Here is a 24,728-nt window from a genome sequence, read left to right as displayed (position 1 = left end):
CTCTGGATTTCCTTTCTTTTTCCACTTTTTTTCTTTTTTTTTGTTGTGTCTTTCTTCTTTACTATTATTTTCTTTTTTTTTTTGGCTTTGCAGTTTACAGTTCCTGGCCAGCTGTCCTGGCAGCCAAGGATCATTGTTGTTTGATCGCTGATGGCTCAGTAGAGATTCTCTGGCCAGGACAATGGACGGGATTTACCTGCTTAGCCACGTTTCCTTCGTCCTTTCACCGGAAGAAAGAGCGGGGAGAGCAGCGGAGAAGAGATTGCGGGAGAATCTGAGAGAATTAGAGAGAATCAGAGAGGAAGGTGTTCAACAGGAGGTTTTCTTGCCAAAGAGACTCTGAAGAGAAATGCTCTTTCCTTTTGGCGGTGGAGCGCCCCTGGCGGACGGTGGCTGAAACTGACAGTCATTGAGATTTTTTGAGTGAAGAGTTTCTTGAGGTTTTTGGGGAATATTAGTTAGGAACTATAGATAAGACTAACTTAAAAGTTAAATTTATATAACAGATTAATTATTCTTTATTTTAAACAATATTTTGATGAAAAATATCTAAAGGAATATTTTAAAAATGATATTTTATAGCACTTAAAGACATATCTTCCAAGGATATTTAGTTTTCACACTGACAAAAATAAAACAAACCAAGGTTTTCCTTTGAAATATTAAACTCTAAAGAGTTTTAGAGATTCTAAAATAATTATTTTTATAATTCTGGGCTTGAAACCTAAAAAAAAATTAATTTTAATTAAATAAAGCCTTGGTAAAAATTACTAAAATATATTATTTTTAAAAACCAATGCCAGAGATCTTTAAAATAAATTTTTTTTTCTGAAATTTCTCTAGATGTAAAAAGAGATCAAAGAGCTATCTAGTTCCCTACTGTCTTTCTTCTCGATCCCGTTTCTCTGTAACTTTCTCTTTCTCCATCCTCCCTAGAGGGTAGTTCTTGGACTTCGTATAACTTCGTGAGATCTTCGGCCACCTTCGTGGCTAACTGGCTTCGAGCCGAGCCTTTGCCGAAGGCTGCGCCGGCGCAGAACCTCATTTCCGTTTCTGGCCTCGTGCAGAGCAGACACACGAAGAACTATCCCTAGAATTACTTTCAAATAATATCCATTCTTTGGCTCTCAAAGCTTATTTGGCAAACTATTTTTTTTTTTTGTGCAAAATTCAACAAGAAAATTGTGTTAAACCGAAACTAAGACTCATTAAGTTTTAAATTTAAAACAAAATATAACAAGTGTTTAAAATATAGAAGAAAGTGAAGCCGGCAAGGCGACCTAGTCGCAAGAAGATCAAGTTTCTAGGTAAGTTCTAGTAGCACTGGCCCCTTGGCGGGTCACACAATCTCGGGCAAGGAGGAATGATTGATCCTTTCTGGGAGAGGGAGATCGATAAGCTTGAGGGAACCACACCTGGCAATATTGATTATTCTCACACACAATTACGATCGCACCCATGCGACGCGGTTGTTTGTCTTTTCGCTCCAGCTCTAATTTTAATTCCAGGGGCCAGGGTCTGGCAGAAGGGAGGGAAACCCTAAGGCAGACCCTAAGACACACATAGCCCGTAAACCCTAACCCCTAAGATCCAGATCACGGCGAGGCCCACAAGTAAAAAAAATATATATCACACACACACACAACAAAAAAAAAGGGGTGGTGCGTCTTCTAATACATTTAATTTGTTGCTCTACCTTACCATTTTTTACCTTTCCCTTCCCAATCACCCCAAAAAGATAATCCTCCAGGCACAAGTCACACATATATACACTCACATGTAAGGAATAGCAAGGATCCTGGGGCTGGAAAAGAAAATATTTTTTTTGCTCGCCTTTAACAAATGCCTTTCTCGTGCAATTTCGCTCGGCATTTCATCTTTCATTTCTGGGGCTGGGATGACGTTTATGGATTACACGAAAACCCATTTTCAAACTCACTTTCTTATGAGAGTGTGTGTGTCAGAGTGTGTGTGTGTGTCTTTGAGAATCGTGTAGACAAAGACAAGGATCTGGGATGAACCGTTTGAGGCCCCTTTTGGCTTTGCCGTTTGCCGCATTTTCTGCAAAAATGGCATCATTATGCTGGGGCGTAATTGTTGCACACACACACACACATATGTACCAAAGGCAGATAGAGAAGGTCCTTGCGATCCTTAGATACAACAGGATCTTCAGTCTTCGGCTTGTCTTCGGCTTGTCTTCGGCAATTTTATGCTTGGCAACCGCAGCCCAGAAATCACTTTCAAAATTAGCATAAGCTTAATTTCAATTTAAATGCAAACCTGAAATTTGCTCAAGCAGAACTACAGGATCACACAGGAGCAGGAGCTGGAGCAGGAGCAGGAGCAGGACTCGTTTCTGCCGCAACAAAAAACAATTTGCAAATTTCCTGCTTTATCCTTGCACTTTGTTTGCCGCTCGCCTCCTTCATTTGTTTTTTGTGTTTTGTTTTTTGTATTTGTATTTTTATATTTTTTTTTTTTGCCACGAAATTGTCTGGAAGTTTCCGAAATATCCTTCCGAACAAGGATAAGAAAGGGCAATGGGAACGAACAAGAAGCGAACGAAGCGAAACCAGAAAACCAGACCAGTCGTTGTTCTGATCCTCTTGTTTGGCAGCCAGCTGCCCAAAGGACCAAAAGGACTCGATTTTGCCAACAATATATTATATATGCAGAATAGAATCCTTGAAAAGCAGAGTCTTCAGGCATTCGAAGCATTGCGGTCCTCGAGGAAGGTGATTAGTCTTTTTTTCGGTTGAAGAAGTTTCTAAGGACTACCGGGTATCTTATGGTCCAGAATCCTTGTTTAAATCTCATCCTTTTTCCAGGGACATGCCAACCATGACGAGAATGCATCGCCACTCCAGCTCCAGTGCCGTGGTGGAGGAGAATCGCGGTAGGAGAAGAGGCGGCCCTGGATCTGGCGACGCCAACAAGGAGAACTTTGGCGTCCATTTCATGAGCAGTCCTTTCGGCAACGCCAGCCTGATTGCCCTCCAGGATCTGAGCAATGTCCACGGCAAGAGCCCGCAGCGGAGGAGCTTCAGCGAAGGCAGTGGTCCCCGCCAGGCCACGCCCCAATTGGCGGCACTGAGGAGCTGCCTGCCCCGCAGCGGTGTCGGTGTTGGTGGGGGCGCCGCTCTGGAGGACTCGCAGCTCTCGTCCTCGCGAATGGGCGACACCACCCTGGACCGTATGCTGGATGCCATTATCGAATCAGCCCGGAAGGAGGTGCGCTACAAGCCAAATGTGGTTGCCGCGACAACCGCAGCTGCAACCACCACCAGCACCACCACTCTTCTCCCTGAGAACGCCGAATGGAGTGAGACCAGTGTCCACGAGATGGAAGTCCGCACTCCCACCCACTTGAAGCGTCAGCGGGTGGTGCGGCGCAAGAATCCCCACAAGACCACCGGCCCCACCGGGGGGCATCGCACCACCAGCTCTACCAGCACCACCATCACCGCCACCGAGGCTCTCCAGAAACTAGAGCACATTCCCAGCACGAAGCGGTGCCTGAGCTTCTCTTCCAGCTCGAACTCCAGCGACCTGGAAGTCGAGGAGGAGGAGGAGGAGGACCAGCAGGTGGCCAAGAGGGGATCCCTGGCCACGCCCCCCTCCCACAGCACCACCACGAGCAGCAACAGCAGCAGCTCTGGCAACACCACAGGCAGTGGGGCAACTGATTTCGGAGAAGCCACTCCGCGGGGCAGCATCGATCTGAGCATTTTTTACGACGCCAAGGAGCAGAAGCTGAATGTTCATGGTGAGTTGCAAACTAAATTAGTTTCTGCTTAGTATTTAATCTTAAATTATAAGCAAGATAGAAAATTAAATAATCCTTGGTTATGTTGCAAGTCTGCTATCCTTGCCATCCCTGCCACCCAGTGGCAACAAATTGGATTTATTTTCTGCAACAGAAAAAGAATCAGTTGCCAGGGACTGGCCGCAATTCAATTTTCTGAATGCGATTACCAGGGGAGATGGCTGCCTCCCAAAAGGATAAAGCCCCAGGACCTCACAATCCATCCATTCTCACCTTTCCACCTTTTTTTTTTCTGTTCTAGTGATTCGGTGTCGGGACTTGCAACGTTCTCATGGCGGCAACGGTGGCAGCATCAATGCCTACGTCAAGGTGGCTCTGTCCGGTGGATCCGGATACGGATACGGATCCGGTTCGGGTTCCGGCTCCGGATCGAGTGGCCAGCGAGACCAGCGCACCGCCGTCCACCGGCACTCGAGTCGTCCCTACTTCGACCAGCGGTTCAGTTTCCCGATTTCCGGTGGCGATTTCAAGGATAACGACTGGGCGGAGCAGAGCCTCCAGCTGGCAGTGTGGCACCGAGATCGCCATTTAAAGTGAGTACGAGTACGGTCGACAGCCAAGCCTCAAAGGTTATAGCTTTAATTATCCTTTAAGACTAGATATATCCTTATTGCAAGTCCTTGAGCCAAGTCCTTAAGCCTTTAAACTCCCACATCCTGATTTCAAAATGTTTCAATTAACAATTCTCGTATCGAATACCCCAATTGATATTTTATTAATACCCCCCCTTTGGCATATTTATGCTTCCCCCTCATCCCCTCCATTATCCTTGTTGAGCTTGTTCACGTCCTGTGGCAAGTCATTCACCCCGAAACGTTTATCCTGCAAGGACTGCAGAGTGAGGGCGCGACAGGAGTGGAAGGAAAAGGAAAAGCAAAGCCTTCCATGGACAGACAGCCAAAAGACCAAGACTCCTTCGAGCCTCGTCTGGTTAATTGCGGCGCCCCTTTTGGGGGTGCCTCCTTACCGCGTGGCAAACTTCGCTTAAGATTCCGATTCCAAAACCCTGAATCCTTGTGCATTTCCTGCACATAAACAAGCTCATGCCCACCACCCCCACCGTCGAACGGGAAGTGGATTTTTCCAGCGCCTGCGCCATTGAGATAGACGCTTTTCCAGACCACTTTCCCGGGCCGAACGAACTGAAAGGCTAAAAGGGCCTGACCTGAGCTTCCGTTCCCAGTTTTCCCAGTTCTCAGTTCTCAGTTTTCCCAGCTCGGTCGAGAGCTCAGTTCCCGTTACTCGGTCCGAGTGGCAAGCTCGCGTGAAAAGCGTGAAAAGCGAACGGCGACGGCAACGGCGACGAGCGGAAAACGGCTGGCAACGCTCGAAAACGAAACCCCAAAAAAAAACGCAGGATATCGCAGGTCCTTAAATAGTATTTTAAAACTATTACTATTTTTTTTTAGATTTTTTTTAAATGGTGTCTTGAATAAAAGTTAAGAGATAAGAGTTATATCCTTTTCATAAACCAGGTGTGAAAAAGCAAAAACACACAAAAGTATGCAACGAAAACTTATGTAACTGTGTGTGTGTGTGTGTCCGCCAGAGAGGATATCCAGGACGTCGTGTATGTGTCTGTGTGTAGCATAATTTCGGGCTAAACAAATGCGAACAGGAAGTGGAAGTGCGAGAGTATCTGTGTGTGTGAGTGTGTATGAGTGTGTGTGAGTGTGTGTGTGTGCGTGTGGCTGTGTGTCTGTGAGGCTTTTCGCAGCACGCTTGAAAGTTAATTAAGATTCAAGGACACGCAGCAGGCATTTAAGTGGAGTACTTGAGCTAACACACACCCACCTATCGTCCTTCCAAAAAAAAAAAAGGCTAAAACTCAAAAAAAAAAAGGAAAGGGAAATGAAAACGTGATGAGACCTTAAGTTTTAATGCCAAATCGATGGGGGAGGAGGAGGTCCTTTTTAAGCGATTATGCAATGGCCACACGCACACACCCCTAGCACCACCCCCACCACCCGCACCACCCGCACCACCACCCAAAACACCCATTGAAATCCTTTGGCTGTCAGCAGCTAATTGAAGTGGCTAACTAACTAAATGTACACCCGGGAACGCCATAAACCCTTCAGGCTATATCCTACCATACACTACAAGAAATAACTAAGGGAAAAATCAAAAGCCAGCCCTATTAACTCTCCTAGATTTCTCCACCAAAGCATTATCCTTTAGTTCTGTTTATTTTCGTCCTTAATACCTTTTTAAAAATAATATTTTTTGACTTAAAGACCTATTTCTCACGGTGTACTCTGTACGCACCTGCTTGTATTTTGTTGGGCATGCATAATATATTCCATTTATTGTGAAAATAGTTATGCCCCCCCCGAAGGACTATCCAAAACTACCGAAAAGGACCTCGTTGTGAGCGTTTTAAGTCAATTTACAAAACGACTGGCGAGTGAATAATGTATTGCCTACTTTTCGGGGCTACCTGAAGGATCTTTCGACTGCCCTCCACCTCTATCATCCCTTTGCCACATTTTTAATGCCTGAAACTCAGACTGACTGACAGCTGCGATTGCAATCGCCCTAAAATCGCCCAAAAAAAAACAAAAAACAAAAAACCCAACTTCCTGCAATGCTACCGAATAAAAAAATCAATAAAAGTGACCCAAATACGCGCGCCAACTTCAGGCTAAAGTGGCCAGTGGAAGAAGCAGCAGACAAAGCCTCAAGCCACTGTCATACCACCCACTACCCACTGCCAACCCCATCCGAGCCACCCCACAAATTGGCCTGGCAAAGCGCATTTCCGGGGCCAACAGTACGTATGTGGAATGTGGCAGTGGCCCTCGGCTAGTGGCAGTGGCAGCTTAGGGCCGCTAATTGATTTATGTCACGTACCACGATATACGACGTCCACTATCCGCCACTATCCCTTCCATAGGTGGCGCCACCCTCGCTTTGCTTTTCTGTGTGGGGGAGGTGGATCAGGGCAGCTGCCTTCGAAAGTCTGTCCGCCTTCAATATCTTATAAATAGACAATGTCCGGGCAATGCCAGTGCAACGTGACGCAAACCCACAAAATTGGTAATACCCCTTCCGAAATAAATATATATCTGACTTTGAACAAATACAACTCAATTAATAAGTATCGTGTTTCGTTATCAGCCAATAATCTCAATCTCCGGGCATGTTCGGCCAGACATAAATAATTAAAAAGGCGCCATGGTTTGATAAGGTGACGTAAAAAGAGTCAATTAAAATGGTTAAACAAGGAATAGATTGGAGATATGTTTGCCGGAAATAATCAAGATGGTGATGGGGAGTTAGCAGTTGGACTTGTTAGGAAAAGGAGCTACCTGCTCCGTCAAAACCCATTATATCTTCTAGAAATACTTAACAATATCACTTCCTGTTTGAGAACCACATCTAACTTTATCTCTTATCCTTGTAGACGCAGCGAGTTCCTGGGCTGCAGCACTTTTCCTTTGAGCGAACTACTGCAGCCGCACGCCGGCACCACGGCCGGTTCCTACAAGCTGCAGGCGCAGGGATGTCCGCCTAGCCACCGCCAGAGTCGCGAGAACCAGCACCACCAGAATCATCAGAGTCACCACACCAATCAGAACGCATCCGTATCCGCGTCCACCACCAATCCCGGTGAGAATCCGGCGAAGGCAGGAGGAGAGGAGCGAGAGAATAGCACGGAAATGGCTGCCATTACAGCAACGCCACAGAAGGCAGCGGCAACCGCCGGAACTGGCACTGGATCTATATCCGTTTCGGGATCAACTGCCGCCGCCCTGACCCTCAACGACGAGGTGATCAGCATCAGCATCGACGGAGATCCCAACCAGCAGGCCGGCCAGCAACCGATGCGGCTCAGCAAGAAGGCCCTCCACCAGCGCGACGCCGACGAGAATCTCTTCCTGAGATTCCTGGAACTGGATCCGCCGGCGGACGGGAATGCCAACAGTACGACTGTGGGCGCTTCCGGCGACAAGACGGCCAACTCGTCCTCGAACGCCAAGGCCAATGAGAGCAATGCCAACCACTTGAACGGCTCCGCCAGTCGAAGACAGTCCACCATGCCGAACAGCACCACTGGCACCGGAGGAGGAGGCAGTGGCTCTGGAAGGCAAACCGGAAGAACACCCTTTACGATGACCAAGCGACTGACCAGAACCGAGGAGCGAGGCTTCGGGTTCTCGATTGTTTGGACCCATCCGCCCCGGGTGGAGAAAGTGGAGGCGGGCCTATCGGCGGACAGGTGCGGCATCCTGCCCGGCGACTATGTGATCTTTGTGGACATGCACAATGTGGTCACGATGCCCGAGGCTGATGTTCTGAACTTGATACGATCGCAGGGCTCGGCCTTGACGTTGGAGATTTTCAGAAGGTCAGGCGCGGGCGCCACCACAATCTCGACGGCCGCCACCGCCACCGCCATCGCCGCCGCACCCACGAAGAAGATCTACGGCCTGGATGCCGGCATCGGTATTGGCATCGGTGTGGAGGACCCACTAATAACCACCAGCCTGAGTACCACCAGCACCGCTCATCCCCAGGGCGTTGTGAGCCTGCAGAGGAGTGCCAGTTCGAGGGTCCAGACGGCGGCCATCAGTCGTCCGGCCACCGCCTGCTCCGGCACCACGTCCTCCATCGAGGCCGCCAAGCGGCGGCTCCACCTGCCCCAGGTCACCTTCAGCAAGGAGGTAGGCAAGGGTGTCTTCGTCTAGGACGCCCTCAGTCCTGGCTCTTTATTTAATTACGTTTTTTTTTTCGTCTGGTTTTGTCCTTTTTTTGAGTGCCTCTGTAAATAATCTACTGGCCCCTCGCTATTTGTTAAGTTTTTAGTATTTAAGCCACCTGCTGGTTGTCCTTTGATCCTTTTTTTTTTTGCTGAATCCCCATCCCCCCAACCCCCACCTATGCTTGACAATAAACATTTTTTTTCAACATTACTCGCTTGTATTTGAATTTTTTGAGTTGATCCTCCCACACACTTCATTATCCTTTGAGAAAATATATCCTGACTGATTGCTGATCTTTGTCTAGTCCATTGTGCCTATCACGGACAATCGGAGGCGGTTCCTGCTTCAGCTGATCAGCCGGGAGCAGAACTTCACGGCCGCCCTGCACTTTGGCCTCCAGCGCTTCGTCCAGCCGTTGGTGGAGCGCAAGGACCTCATATCGCCGAACGACCACCGCACCCTGTTCCAGAACATTGACGAACTCCTGCGCATCGCCGAGGATATCCTGGAGCAGCTGTGCAGCAGCGAGCAGCAGGACCAGGATCAGCCGCAGATGAACTTCGCCTCGAGAGTGTACCTCTCGAAGACCACTGCGATCTGCGCCGCCTACAAGAAGTACTGCAACGGCATCAAGCGGGCGGACTGTGTCCTGGTGAACAAGTCCCGGCAGACGGGCTCCGAGTTCATTGCCTTCATCACGGAGCCGGCGGTGCCCCGGAAGAGGCCCGATCTCACCATGTTCATCCACCGGCCGCTGCAGCACTTCCGGGAGATCCTCAAGCTGATGCAGCTCCTGGCCGGTAACTGTCACGTGGACACCGAGGAGCACAAGAACTTCAGCACGGTGATCGCCGAACTCCAGGCCGCCTACCGAGAGATCACTGTAAGCAGCGGTCTCATGGAGCCCCTGGGCGAGGGCCGACCGCTCCTTACACTGCAGGACCTGGAGTCGCGAATGGTCTTCACCAAGTGCAAGCCCTTCACGCTGGCCGTGCAGGGCCGCCAGTGGATCTTCGGCGGAGACCTGTCCCGCGTCGAGGGCCGATCGGTGAAGCCCTACTGGACGCTGCTCTTCAGCGACATCATTGTCTTTGCCAAGGTCAGCCGGGATCGGGTGCTCTTCATCACCGAGGAGCCCATACCCATTGCCAATGTGGTGGACTCCTGCTTCCACATGCGCAAGAAGAGTGAGTACATCCTCTTTGGAGCAGACACCCCTTACCCTCCTCTTTCTTGAATCATCTTCCAGCCACCGAGTTCCGTCTGACTGTGGATCCCAATGGCCGTCTGGCCGAGAGCCCCACTGGCTACTGTGCCCCGGATCTCACCCGCACCCCGAAGAGAGGAGCCCGGCGGAAGAGCCTCATCCTGAGAGCTCCCTCCCTGGAGCTGAAGGCTGTCTGGCAGAATCTGTTGCAGCGTCAGATGTAGGTCATAATTCTCCTTAAATATGAAACCCAACTAACCAAAAGGACACTCTCAGATTTCTGGTGAATGCCGCCCTGGGATCGACGCCTTTATCCAGTCCGTTGGACTCACCGGACGTCCTAAACACCCTCGTGCCCCTGAGCGACATCGGCCTGACCTCCGCCTCGATGGGATCGATGAAGCTGCCGTCGCTGGACAGCATACACCTGAAGCAGCAGCAGAAACAGCAGGTGCGTCTCTTTCGCAGCAAGCGGCTGGACAGTGCCGATTCCTACGAGAATCTCCAGAGGCTGGCCAGTGCGGTGAGACACCATTGTGCGGCCAGTGCCGCCAGCACCACAGCCAGTAGTGCCACCCAGACCCAGTCCCAGACCCATCCGACTATGAATACCAGTTCCCCGGCCAGAAACGGCGGTGGCTCGGTGGTGAACGGAGTGACTGGGGAGCTCAGCTGCCTCAGACGCTTCAACACCAACAGCTCCTGCATGAGCAGCAGCGTCAGCCTGGTCCAGACCCAGGCTCAGACCCAGACCCAGACCCAGACCATGACCCAAGTCCAGACCCAGACACAGATCCACACCCAGACCTCTAACCACTCGCAGACCCAGACCACTACCCTGTCCAGTTGCAAATGCCTGACGGCCATTCCGGAGGCTTCCAGCGAGCCACCAATGCCTCCACGTGCTCACCCGCATCCGCATCCCTCCCAGAAACTGCTGGAGTTCAGTCTCAGTTCCGTGGGTCGTTCGTTTATCGACGAATCGGCGGCCGGAGTGGAAAGGGGCGGCGGTGGAGTCGGTGGTGTGGGCCAGATATCCCTAACCACGCCGGAGACCCCCACCCCGAACATCTCGCCCAGCTCCCAGCCCTGCAACTCGGACGCCTTCTCCAATGACTTTGTGCCGCCAAACTCCAGCCAGGCCCCGAACATTCCCCTGGCGGAGTTTGGGGGCTCCTGGGATCTCCTGGAACTCGATCTTCAGCTGCACGAGGTCAACCTGGATCCCTGCTACGACACGGACGTGGAGGAGTGCATCTTTTTGGGGGACAGGGGGGATCGAGAGGGTGGCGAGGGCGGTGGTGACGGGGGGGACGAGGATAGTGACGACGATAGTGTCGTGGTAGACGATCCCTTCGGCATGCTGCCCACCAAACCGACACCGCCGGACTCCCTGGACCTGTGATTTGACTTCTGGCTACAGTCAGAGCCCGATCCCAGCCTCTTGCCGCACAATCTTTGAATCGACTAATCGAGCTTACCTAAAACACGTATTACCACTGATCTACTCTAGCCCTCAGCCCTCAGCCCTCAGGCCTCAGCCCTCACTTGCTCAAAGCCAAACTCAAAACTCAAAATTTTAACTCAAAATCAAAATCCATCGCTCTGCTTTTGCCTCAGCTCTTGGCCAAGTTTCTAGGCTCTTTCAGCACTTAATAGTGGCAGCCTCTTGTGTAGATTGGGGACTGACTATGCCAGGATATCGAAGAGCTCTAAAAAAAAGAGTTCAAAAACCGAAAGAGGAAGGCAGCTAGTAGGCAAGTAACGAACGCCTAAGAGGAAAGCAACGAGAGGAAGTATCTAGTAAGCTTATAACGAGTAAACAAGCTAGTAGGCATGTAACGAGTAACAGAAGCTAGTAAGAAAGTAACGAAAAAGGATATATTGACAGGATTTTTGAGAAATTAGAAGCCAGAGGAGCGTGCTTAGCCAGGAAATCTTAAGCTTCGAAAACAAAAAACGCGAAAGTTAACAATTATAAATGTTCTACTTCATTTTTAATTAAAACATTATCATAACGAGTGAGAAGTGACAATTATCCCTGGAGAATTGTACATAGAAACCCCCGATATCCCTCTCTCTCTCGCTCTCCATCAATATGTGTGTGTGTGTGTGTGTGTATGTGTATCTGTTGTGTATTGTACATACCATATATATAACCATCATATACCATATATATACATATGTCCCCTCCCGTAATGGTGTCTGTTCCATCCAAGTCGATTCTGAATCGAATGTATATAGAAAGGACGGTTGAGGACATATTTGGAAAAGAGCAGGAAGAGTTGGCTTCGATAAGGATTCGATGACGATGATGATGATGATGATTGTATGTGTGTACCGCTAGTATATAGCTCTTTATAGTATACCCAGTATACACGTCTTAGATATATACGATATATATGTATATTAGCTAGTCAAATATACACGACACAGAGATGCGAAGTCCGAAAGGATTATCCATGTTTTAAAAGAGTTTTTAGCTTATAGAGTATATACCAGTACGAGTATATATAATGTATTTATATATATCCGCAATACCTAATCACTCTATTCGTATTAACCATTCGATTGAAACTATTTTGCCAATCCAAAACAAAACCAAAAAAAAAACAAGAAGAAAAACAAAAACTAAAACTTACTAATGTTAATAATGCTTCCATTTTGTAGCCAAATTGAAAACCTATTGATTATCGATTACCGATTACTGATTACTGATTACTGTTATCGCTGTTGTTATCCTATATTAGCCTAGTCCTAGTCCTAGTTTCCCAGTCATCCCAGATCTCAGATCGCAGATAACCTCGGATCGGATCCTCCTCGTATAATAAGTTGAACTTTAGCCAAATTGTTTTGTAGATTCGATTGAAATTCAAATTAATTAAGTTGAGCAACCCGATTGGCCAGAACAAAGTGAACTCCATTTTGTATATAGTACTAATACTCTATATATATAGACATTTATTTATATTACCTTCTTTCCTCACATCCGTATATATATTTACATAGTATCTATATGTGTATCCTTAATACCTAAAAACCAAATACCAAAAAAATCTGTAACGAAAGTTTGCTCAGTCTCAAGGCTTTTGGCTGGATGGCGACCCATTTGCTACTTATTATGTATCTGATCGATCCATCGACGTCAATTATTCACGACAAGCACTTTGTTGCCTTCGAAAGTCAATCCTTAACTCTATCTAAACTATATCTCTAACTAACTAACATATATAGGAACTACATTTTAAAAAGCTCTAAGCTGTTCTCGCACAAAGAGTAGTATCTTTTAGATCTATATATATATATATAATCCTAGTTATATTTCTTTCAAACTTTCAACCTCTTACTGTTGAGTTGGTTTTGTTTCCTTTGTGCGATTTCAGTTTAGTGACGAAGCTGTCCAGCCAATAGTTAACTTTCATAGTATCTCCGATTAAATATATATATATAATAGCAACTCTCCTTAACACCCACATACATACATACACCACTAGAATGCACAGACATCGACATTTATTGCAAATTTTAAAAAACGATTGTTGAATATCAAGCATACGCCGCGTTGTCTTTTGCGGTTCGGTTTTTGTGTGTGCCTTGAGCAGTAAACAAACAAAAATTTCTATACACATTATATATATCTACATAAAAAAACAATATATATATACATATACTATTTAGATTCATATTCATATATTATGTAAACTTTATGTACGTCTAGAATTTTTTGATTTATTGTTTTTCGACATTTTACATAAACACGAGAGGATCGAAAGTCGAGAATCGATAAGCGAGTACCGAATAGCGAGTAGCGAGAAGCTAGAAGCGAGAATCGACCATCGATTTATCGATTAATCGAGCCGCTTGAGATTGAGATTGCGAAGAGAAACGATGAATTCAAATAATAATAAAAACCGAATGATTCTTTGACTAAAAACGCTTGTGATGTTCTTTTTATTTCAAAAAATTTAAACACCATGGAATAAAAACCAAGTAGAAATCCACCGAGCACTCACTGAATTACCATTCAAAAAAAAAAATACAACAGATCCTGCGCCAAAATTGGTCGATCCAGAACAAGAACAAAAAAAACCCAAAAAAAAAAACTATATTAAAAAAGAAATCTTTTTCAAACAAAGAATTGATAAATTAAAAATTGTGATGGACTCAATTTTAGTTTTAAGTTCGAATTGCTTCCTCCTCTAATCTATAAACTTGAACAACCCCCCTAAAAAAAAATTTTCCATTGCTTATTAGTTGTTTGTTGTGTGACTGTACCCGCTGTTGTCTTGTGTCATTATGTAACTGATGTTTTGCAAAAAATTATAACCATTATGTAGCCTCTTCTGGCACCTCAACAAATAGCCAGAGCAAGCGTTTTTAATCAAAGACAAGGACTATTATTGTTTTTCGTTCCGTTTCTACGCTTCGCAAAAGAACTTCTCAAAAGAACCCAGAACCCAAATCTACAAGAAAAGCAACCAAAGCCAATCTTAAAGCCAAAATGATAAAAAATAAGAAGCCAAAAGGCAAAAGCAAGAGCCCCTAACTTTCAAATTTTGTTACCAATGAGCCCATCACAAGTTTTAATTTGCCAAACGGATAGGTTCTTTGGCGGGTGAATGGTAGAGTGTTGTGGTTTGTGAGCTCACTGCGGAGGTAATGTATACACCTGCTACCTGGTATTCATTTCTTTTCGATCCGATCGATCTCTTCCAGCAGCGCAGCAATAATTCCCATACAGCGGCCACCGATCGATCCGTGGATCGGTCCCACGGCCACTCCCACAGCGGCCACAGCGGCCATGCCGTGGAGCAGATCGAGCTGCTGATCGACGAGAAGTGCCGCATCCTGAACAAGACCGGGACACCCAAGTCGAGTGCCCTGCACCTGGCCAACTGGATGAAGGGTCAGCTGGACAAGCAGCAGCAGCAGGCTCGTCTGGCGGCCATCGCCAGGTCGCAGGAGAACGTCAGTGCCGAGGACGAGCAGTTGATATTTAATAGCGATAGCGAGCAGGACGAAAGGATCACCTACTGGACGCGCCAGCAGCTGGAGAAGCGTACCAAGGAGCTCAATCTGGCCAAGGAGAACGGCGGACTGTCGGCCAAGCCGAATTTTGGCGGGAAACGCCTCAGCGGAGTGGAGGAGCTCAGCATGAGTGCCACCTCGGACATCTATTCCACCACGTCGGAGGCCGAGGGCGTGACGAGTCAGATCAGTCAGTCGCACAGCACAACGTCGGATAGTCAGGTGGGTCTCTAGCCTCTAAGCCATAATCCCAGGTCCTAGGTTCCTCCACCAACCTGAAGCTTGTATCTCTGGCTCGCTAACCCTGCTTATCCCTGTTTCCCCCCATCCAGATCACCGTTCGCTCGAGTCCCATTGTCCTGGACAAGCTGGCCGTGTGCCGGCACTGCCACAAGAACTGCCAGCAAAGTGGCGGTGGGGCAGTGCGTCCTGGTGGCGTCAACACGTCCAGCTCCACGCCCGTCCTCCTCTGCAACTCCCTGAAGGTGCAGCACAGCCAGTCCTCCCCGAATCGGTGCTGCAAGGCGGCCGGGGAGAATGGCGTCGAGAAAAGATCAGAGACCAGAACTGGCACCAGGACGGGAACGGAGACCGGGACGGGCAGCATGACCAGCATGTCCAGTAGCACAATAACCGGGGAGTTCTCATCCAAAGTAGTGGCTAGCAGCAGTCGCCGGGAGACCGGCGACACGGAGAGCGATGTCGCCCAACTGATCACCGACGAAATCTCGATCTCCCAATCAGAGGCGACGGATGACAGTGTTGGGGCGATCCCGAACAGCAGCAGCAGTGCCGGTGATTCCAAACTACGTCATCTAGAACAGAATACAGTCACAGCCACCACAGCTAGTCCATCCCTGCCCAATGGTCACTGTAGTGGGGGAACTGGGGGTTCGCCCAAGCCACTGCCACCGCCCCGTCGCACCCGAATCGTGGCCCAGATGTGCCAGGAGCCGGCCCGGCCCAAGGCCAACCAGCAGGTGAAGGCCATTGTCACCATAACGGAGACGGCCCGCATCATGCGGAGCAGTCCCACAAAGGGATCGAGCTCCGTGGGCGGATCACCGGCCAAGTACTCGGCCTGCCACTGTCGATGCCAGCCGGAGGACTTCACCAACGCCCAGCTCTCGCCGGACAAGATGGAGCACCAGACCTGCAAGCTCCTCGAATCCCCCAAGCAAACAGCCACCACCATGAAGCAGCAGCAGGAGAAGCAGGAGGACGAGCAGCTGTCCCTCATGCTCATCGGCCTGGCCCAGTTCGCGCCGGCGGCCAAGCTTTGCGGCCAGGACCGGATGGCCAAGGAGGAGAAGAGCCTGAGCAGCAGCACGCCCACCATAGCGGTGGTGCCGCCCACTCCCGACGCCGTGCTCACGAAGACCACCACCCACGTGTGGGACAACAGCGGCTGCTCCTCGAACGGCACGGGCACGGCCACCACCAGCACCGCCACCACCACCACCAAGCAGCCCCGGCAGGCCATCATCGAGAACATACCCGAGGATTCGTGCGACGAGTCGCCCCTGGACGAGGAGCCCCCCTACCGGCCCATGAGCAGTGCCCTGCGGCGCTTCGGCACGATGTCCAGCCTGGAGAAGCTGCCCTCCGACGATCGGATGGACGAGGCCGACGAGCTGGACGACGACCTGGAGCCCTACACCTCCAACGGTCATGGATCTCCACCGCAGAACGACGAGGATGACGAGGAGGAGGCCCGCTCGGACAAGGCTCTGGTGCAGAACGATCTGGGAGGCGCCAGTTCCTCGTCGGGCATCCTCGTCAATGGCGATGTCCTGGCCAGCGGGGCCTGGACGAACCGGGCCGGTGCCTTTGTCTCCGACAAGATGTCCTTCTTCGAGGAGTCGCGGGCCTTCATCGACAAGTACCTGGGCCGATGGAACGCCGGGGAGGCCCAGCAGCAGACGCAGCAGCAGTCGCACCACCAGCCCGGAACCGCTTCGGAGACGGACGAGCAGATGGACGAGTGCACCTCGGGAGCCACCAGCGGCGAGGAGGTGTGGGGCACACCCACCAGCGGCGGAGACAACGACGACCAGGACATGCAGCTGATAAACTCGGAGAACACCCATTCGGTAGGCCCTCAAAGATATTCAAGTTTATAGTTGGGAATCCAAGTCATTAATCCTCTAGTCGCCCACCAAGTCGAGCACCTCTCTGAACGATGACGACGACACGGAACTGATGATGGACGAACTACTGATGGCCCCACCGATGACGGCCAGCACGATCCGAGGACTTCTGCCACGGTATGTAAGGTCCTTGGGCCAGTAGACAGAGAGTCCTCGAACACCCACCGATACTCACACACAGCTGGTAGTTGAGAAACCCTAGGCAGAAATCTCTCTAACCTTTAACTGTTAACTGTTACTATTCAAGAAACAAACAAAAAAAAAACACATCGAAGTACATCTATATATGTATCTACCATTTATAGTATAGTCTAGACTAGTGCCTCCATATATATTGAGATCCTATTGTTAATAAGAATACGAATTCTCTTTTTTTTCGTGTACTCCTTTGGTAACTTTCTTTCGTAGCTTTTACAGGTGTTTTTACTTTCGTAACCATTTGATTCACACACCAAACTTACTGCCCACACTCACATCCAGTTCGAAATCCAATCCAATCCAATCCGATTCGAATCAGTGTTCAGCTCCCATTGTATCTCTATCTGTAACCATCATATAACCGTATCTATATACTCCTAGTACTGCTCACTCATTTGCGGAATTAGTCAATAGTTAGAGTCATAGTCCTCTAGGTGCAGATTAAGGGGCGGGTCATCTCAGTAGTTGTCTATAGCCTATTACTGTATAATCGACATATAACCAAGTTTCAACTCTAAATTGATATATCATTTATGCCATCGACACTCGAAACTCAACACACGATCCACACACATATCAAAACAATCGACACATCGATCGACTATTGCTAAATTCCAATTGAAATTCGTTTGCATTCGCCATTATATTCGTCACACGTATTATCGAACCGTAAATCGTATATCGTATATCGTATATCGTATCCGTATATCGATACTGTCATGCGTAGACGTCGACTTGAGCCATTATTCGAGGAAGAGACGGAGAGCGACGAAGAGAAGACGCAGCAGGACAGCGACGACGTCAAAAAGGTGGGTCGTTATTACAGCAAATCCCAGACACGTCCCGATAAAAGTCCAGGTCGATAGATCGCCACCGAGTCGATAACCGACACCCCCAAAAAAAAATGCAACCGTGTTCCGTGTTTTTAATACCAAAGTTCCGCTGCATGGCAAATAAATACTAAAAACTAACCAGAGGCAACTGTACTTCTGCACTAAAGAAGACAAGATGGCGGCCAAGGAAGATGGCCGGCAGACTATCGATAGAAAAGTTAACTCCCAATCGATAGTCTGCCGAGTCAACCCTGTGGAGATCGAACACTGATCGGATCTCTGCGGGGATCTCTGCCTTCCGCCTCGAAGAATACCCACCTGCATGTAGCCTAATCACTCTATGAACTAACTTCTCAATTGACCTTGGTTTGTCTTTCTATTTTGTCTGTATTTTCATAAAAACCATCGACTGCAACTCGCTCATCTCCATCGATCAAACCACCATCATCATCTATCAATCTCTCAATCAATCAATCAATCAATCAATCGATACAATCATCACACCTAACATGCTTTGAATTTGTATGTAAACTGTACTATTTTATGCCTGTATCTCTCTCTCTCTATGCTTGTCCATCATGCCATTATCCTTTCTGTAATTATTTGTAATATCATTTCGCTGCTTAAATAATAATAAACTTGAACCAAATGCCTTGTAATTGTATAGAAGGTCGTAGTGAAATTAGTGAAGCTTTAGCCCATCCTGCAGTATTGCGAGCTCATCAACATCACACGTCCGGACAAAGGCAACGACGATGACGGCGACGCCGATTGACGAAAAGAATTCGACAATAAAATGTCAAAATCAATATCACTTCTACCAATACCATCATCCCCAACACCTTTGATCCGGTCTTGCTATCAAAATTCCGTACTATAAGCTATAAGCTATAGGCTATAAGCCTTGAACCCACACGCACATGCACTCCATCCATCCATTCATCCATCCGGCAACCGCTAGCAGGAGGCTCTATCCCAACCAGAATTGATTAGTTGAATTCTATTCCCACAAATTGGTAGGGGGAAGCAACGACCAATGGCCACTACCTAGAGGATTCGGCTGGAAGTTCAAGCGACAGCGAGGTGGAGGCAGTGCCTGTGGCGGAGGTAGTCCCACAACCAGTTCCAGTCCCAGTTGTGCCGGATCTGGAGGAGGATCCAGCGGAGCAGCTGCTGCAGGAGGAGCAACCGGAGCCACTGCATCCGATGGTGATGGGGCCACGTCCTTTGGTCACCACTCGTTTACTACCCACCACGGCCATTACCACGCAAGTGGATCGCGTCCTGGATCCTCCAGTGGCCTCATCCTGCGAGTATCTGCTCGATCAGCGCCGATCCGACGCCATCGTGGCGTCCGCGGAGAGATCTCAGATGCCAGCAGCGATGCCGGCAGTGACGGGGATGAGTACGGCGATCGGATCGACGACGACGACGACGACGATGACGATGACGACGAGGACGACGATGATGAGGGCAACAACCACAACGACGACGACGACGACGATGCCGAGTCGAGCTCCCTCATCGACTACTACAACAATCAGCAGCGGGAGCGGCACTACCAGCTCCGGCGGCAGAGCCAGCGGCAGGCCAGCGGCGAAGTTCGTCCCTCCTCCGCCGCCTCCGCGACGTTTGCTTCTCACGCAGACAGATCTAAGCGCTGCCAAGGTCAAAACGGTAAGACAAGGACTAACCACTATCCAGGCGACATATCCTTCATGTCCCCCTTCCTCCGCAGGAGCCACCTCAAAGAAAATCTGGCGGTACTGCTGACAGTGGCTCTTCGGCGGCTGCCGACGTCGCCGCCAGCGTTTCGGGCCCAACCGGTACCGGGTCAAGGACAATGCCAGCCACGGCGAGTACCAGCAGCTCGGCGGGAGTGGTGGCGGGACGGGGCAAGGCGGAAGCAGGTCCTGCGGCGGCAGCAAAACGACCATCCTCAACGATAATCGAGACCTGCCTGCTGGGGGCGCCCCGACGCGGGCCCTCAACCTTAGCCTCAGCAACTTCATCAGCAACAGCCTCGAAGACGGCAAAGTCGAGCCAGCCGAAGCAGGAGCCACGGGAGCCAGTGGGGCAAGCGCAGAGCAGCCAGGATGCAGTGGCGCCACAGCCGCCGCCGCCGGCAGCAGTGGCGGCCGACGCAGCCGCTCCTCGTTCGGCGGCCGCTGCCCCAATGCCCCACGCTGGCTGCGGCCTAAGCCCAAGGCTGGAAATGCGACTGGCCCTCAACCACGACATCCTCGGGGACGAGGACTTGATCTGCTACGAGCCTGGTCCCGATCTAACAACTATTCTGGGGTGAGTTCTACCTCCATTAGCCTCCAAAGTCCTCCAGGTAACTTATAATCCCAATCCTTGGCAGGCACGACCTCTCCACATTTCATCGTCTGACGGGGCGCGATTTATTGAGTCGTTCAGCCACGAACCGGGTGCAGCCAAAAGAGGCTGTCATATCGTTCTCTCAACAACGCAACTCAAAGATGGACACCCCGACGGTGAACCGCCGGGGCCGCCCCCTCTCGGTGGGCGGCGGCAACACGAACACCACCAGTCGCAGCAGCAGCAGTCACGGCAGTCCTCTCGCCGCTGGTTCAGTTCGTGCCGCCGGCCAAGCGGGAGTCCATCAGCAGCAGCACCAGCAGCTGGCACATCATCATCAGCAACAGCAGGTGGGGGCACCACCACCAGCATACGGTACATGGAGCGGTTCTGGATATGCGGGTCGAGCAGGCGGCGGGAGCGGAAGCGGCGCCGGCAACAGCTCCGCCTGCAACTCCAACAGAGGCGGGAGCAAATTAGGCGATCTGGAAATCTTGGCGAGGCGCGAGAAGATATACTGCACGTCTCGATCGAGGAGTGGCTCTCAAGTCAGGGAGACATCCACAATGTCCTCAACGACCTTGGTGGCGATGGCTTCCGAACTGGCAGCGGAATCGGGCACGGGCACGGGGACGGGGACAGGGACGGCAACGGGAACGGGGAAACGAGACTCTTCCTGGCCGAGCCGAGCAGCTGCAGCAGCCTCACTGACGAGGACGAGGAGTACTACTTCGATGGACGGAGCGGGAGCCATCAGTACCACCACCACCACAACAACAATGACTGAGGCGTTCCTCGAAACGGAGGCCGGCAAATCGAAGCGATTGTGAGTAGTAACTTTCATTGAGAGATGACACATGAATCTAGAAATCGATAAGGGTATTCCGCTCAAGAATCGGATCAGAATTGGAGGAGATATGGCCATCTCCGAGGGCCCAATGGGGGAAACCCCACATTCCAAGGGGTCCCATGGGGAAAAGTGGAGAAAAAATTGAACAAATATTTTGTTTCGAGATTTTGATGCAGATCGATGGGGAATCGATCCAGAAAGCGTTTAAGGTATTCCGCTCAAGGATTAGATCAAAATTGGAGGAGATATGGCCATCTCCGTGGGCACTATGGGGGAAAAGCCACTTTTGAAGGGGTCCGATGGGGAAAAATGGAGAAAAAAGTGACAAAATATTTTTCTTCGGGATTTTTATGCAGAATGATGGGGAATCGATCCAGAAAGCGTTTAAGGTATTCCGCTTAAGGATCGGAGCAAAATTGGAGGAGATATGGCCATCTCCGTGGGCCCTATGGGGGAAAGTCACTTTTTAAGGGGTCCCATGGGGAAAAATTTGAAAAAATTTGAAAACATTTTTTGTTTCGAGATTTTGATGCATGGTCGATGGGGAATCGAGTCAGAAAGCGTTTAAGGTATTCCGCTCAGGGATCGGATCAGAATTGGAGGAGATATGGCCATCTCCGTGGGCCCTATGGGGGAAAACCCACTTTTCAAGGGGTCCCATGGAGAAATATTAAGAAAAAATTGAAAAAATATTTTGCTTCGGGATTTTGATGCAGATCGATGGGGAATCCATCCAGAAAACGTTTAAGGTATTCCGCTCGAGGATCGGATAAGAATTGGAGCAGATATGGCCATCTCCGTGGGCCCCATGGGGGTCGTATTTGAAAACTGATCATTTTTGGGGGTTTTCCGTGAAATTCTAAATAAATAAACTGAAGCTCCATTATTTTTTTCAGGATAAACTTCATAAAGCGCCGTAACTCCGAGATAACCGCCAGTAGCAGCAGCAGCATCCCCAACTTCTCCGACGGCGCCCAACCGAGCCAGAGTCAGAGCAGCTTGATGCTCCAGAGGCAGTCGCCGGGCCAGTCGCAGGGTCAGGAATCAGCGGACATGGCACAGATGTCGCCGCGCAAGGATAACGTAAGATAATGAATATTTTCTTAGCCAATCCTTTAAGTATTATAATCCTGCTTCCAGGACAAGCCATCGCTGAACCGCCGCCTGTGGAAACAGATCACCAAACGCCGACGCACCAACTCCGTGTCCCAGATAGTCGCTGGCTAGGGGAGCCCCCATCCTTAACCCCCTGACACCATGACACCCTGACACACTCCCAACACTCTGACACACTCTTGACCCTCGTTCCAACTGTGTTCTGTGGGTAGATTTTAGAGACACTTGCACTTGAGGGGCAGTCGATGGCTGGAAGTGAGAGAGGAAACTGCAACTGCCAAGCATATCAAGGTGGGTTTTTGGTCCTTTAATCGACTGCCCCACCAAAAAAGGACTGGCAGAAATCAAAACGAGAGAGATAGAGAAAGGAGAAAGTTAATTTAAAGAAAGGAAGAAGGAAGAGGGTTACACTTTAGTAGTATGTTAAGTTTTTTGATACGACTTTGTAGCTAGCGAATCCCCCGGATCGCCACGATCCCGGGCAGCTCTAGGCGTCCAAATTGCGTCCAAAACTGAAAAAAAAAATACCAAATAAATGGAAAATAAACATTAAACGATTCTCCTGCCAACAGAAAAAGCCAAGAGGAACCGAGTCCCAGCCAAACAGAAACTGAAATAAAGTAAAGAGAATAATATTTAGACAACGAATGGCACTAAGGCGGCAGTTGGAGAGTGGCAAAGATCAACAACTACTGGGCACACTTTCGAGCATTATGACATTAACACAAAAAATCAACAAAAAATCAACAAAAAACGAGAGAAAAAACAGCATAAAAAACATATAACTTATTACATGGAAAATCCAGCCAAATGTTTAGGACTTGTAGAAGTTCATACACAGACTATATATACAGCCGGCATTCATAAAATTCATATATATTTTTTTTTAGCTTAGCAGTTTCGGGTTTATGTTGCGGGATTTAAGATTTAAAAAAAAAATGAATATGAAGATAAAAAATAAGATGAATGATATGAAATTGCCTTACGTATTCAATGAACTATTGTATGGGTAGCTTAACGTAGTAGTCTTTATATATTTACTTACATTTAAATTATACATTTTTGCGGCATTTTGCAACTGTCCATCACAACAGCCTCAGCAGTTTGTAGTTTGTACCAACTAAGTCGTATATGAGTAGCTTGTCGGTCGTAAAACAATTTTTTTAGTACTTAAATTTCACACTTTTTTCTCAACTATTTACAAACAAGAAAAAAATAATGTAACTTTTGCATCAGTTAGATCTTAAAATACAAGAAGATATAGGGAAAAAAAAAGTAACTTGGTATTGTAGTTCATTTCACATTGAAATTGTAATTGTAATTTGTAATTGTAATTGATATTGAGGGCAGGGGGGGTACTGCATATATACAGGATATATACTGGATATATAAAATCGAGAATCGAGAATCAAGAAAACGAATCAACACGAAAATGTCAAGAATATAATTGTTGAACTCGCCAGCGATGAGCTGGGAAGGAACGCTAACAAATTATACGAATTAATAATAATAACAAACGATCAAGTACATTTATCAGCTTTAATAGAAAATCTAATATATAATATATACACTTGAATCTAAATAGTTATAGTCCTAGTTATATAATTGGATAGTGAGTACCACACGGGATCGAGTTATTATGCATTTATCACTCACACATTCCGCATTCCGCTCGAGGCATTCATTCCAAGATCCAGCACATTATCCACCATCCAGCAGTGTTTTCCGATCCGATTCCGACCTATTTAGACTTTACAGAACCCCCAGCTCTACCTTTTTTTTGTTGTTGGTTAGTTTTTTGGTCGAAATTCGTATTTTAGAGATGTAGTTGAAATGCAAACGTGAATTTTCCTCTTGAAATTCAATAAGAAATTCAATTATTTAAAGAACAAACTCCAAAAACAAGCAAAAAGAAAAGCATCCAAATAAATTCAATATACAATAAATCAAAATCAAATATAAAACGAGTGTGTTTTAATCTTATAGTTTGAATGGGATTACTTGGAGATATATTATATATATCTTGTATATATCTTTGCATGTGAGTTGTAAGTTTATTTATTCTAGCATGAAGGGTTTATCTTTTGAAAAGATCTAAAACCCTAGAGGTCTAGACAGAAGCTGGAAGTACTCTTTTAAGAGAGATTTAATTATAAACTTATAGTTGCCTACTTTTAGGCTTTGAAACTGTTGTTGAAACTAAAGAATTAATATATTTGGTTGATAAATTAAGTATTTTTTTATAAAAAGGCTCTCTTTAGTTACTTTTTATAAAGTTTTTATAAAGAAAACTCTATTTTATAATATAAAGTGTTGATAATCATGATATTTAAGCAATTTTGCCTACTTTTAGGCTTTAAAACTGTTGTTGAAACTACAAAATTAACACAATTTATGAATATTTAAAGTTTTTGATCATCAAAACTCTCTCCATAGTTACTTTTGAATAGTTTTAATCAATAAAAACTTTCTTTTTCATTATTTAGAGC

The 24,728-nt window shown here is 47.9% G+C and overlaps 1 protein-coding gene across 16 annotated transcripts; it reads left to right on the top strand.

Annotated features, from left to right (window-relative positions):
- Positions 1–1,171: 1,171 nt before the first annotated feature.
- LOC6504625 (serine-rich adhesin for platelets) lies at positions 1,172–24,203 on the top strand. 16 transcript variants are annotated; one of them, XM_032453360.2, is made up of 16 exons: positions 2,821–3,769; positions 4,071–4,362; positions 7,236–8,496; positions 8,840–9,722; positions 9,785–9,962; positions 10,019–10,193; positions 14,459–14,992; positions 15,103–16,863; positions 16,922–17,037; positions 17,329–17,337; positions 17,846–17,927; positions 18,972–19,628; positions 19,690–20,252; positions 20,317–21,099; positions 22,020–22,206; positions 22,264–24,203. In XM_032453360.2, the coding sequence occupies exons 1-16, from the start codon at positions 2,836–2,838 to the stop codon at positions 22,348–22,350; spliced, it is 8,502 nt and encodes a 2,833-aa protein (XP_032309251.1). In that variant the 5' UTR covers positions 2,821–2,835; the 3' UTR covers positions 22,351–24,203. The 16 variants fall into 16 exon arrangements, with proteins under 16 accessions (XP_044572976.1, XP_044572977.1, XP_044572971.1 ...); XM_044717029.1 differs by having other exon boundaries at positions 2,832–3,769; positions 14,462–14,992; XM_044717031.1 differs by having other exon boundaries at positions 2,832–3,769; positions 16,934–17,037.
- Positions 24,204–24,728: the final 525 nt, after the last annotated feature.

Source organism: Drosophila ananassae, chromosome XL (assembly GCF_017639315.1).
Source record: "Drosophila ananassae strain 14024-0371.13 chromosome XL, ASM1763931v2, whole genome shotgun sequence".
NCBI lineage: Eukaryota > Metazoa > Arthropoda > Insecta > Diptera > Drosophilidae > Drosophila > Drosophila ananassae.
Note: the sequence above shows the minus strand (reverse complement) of the source record. Positions and strands in the feature narration are given on the sequence as shown.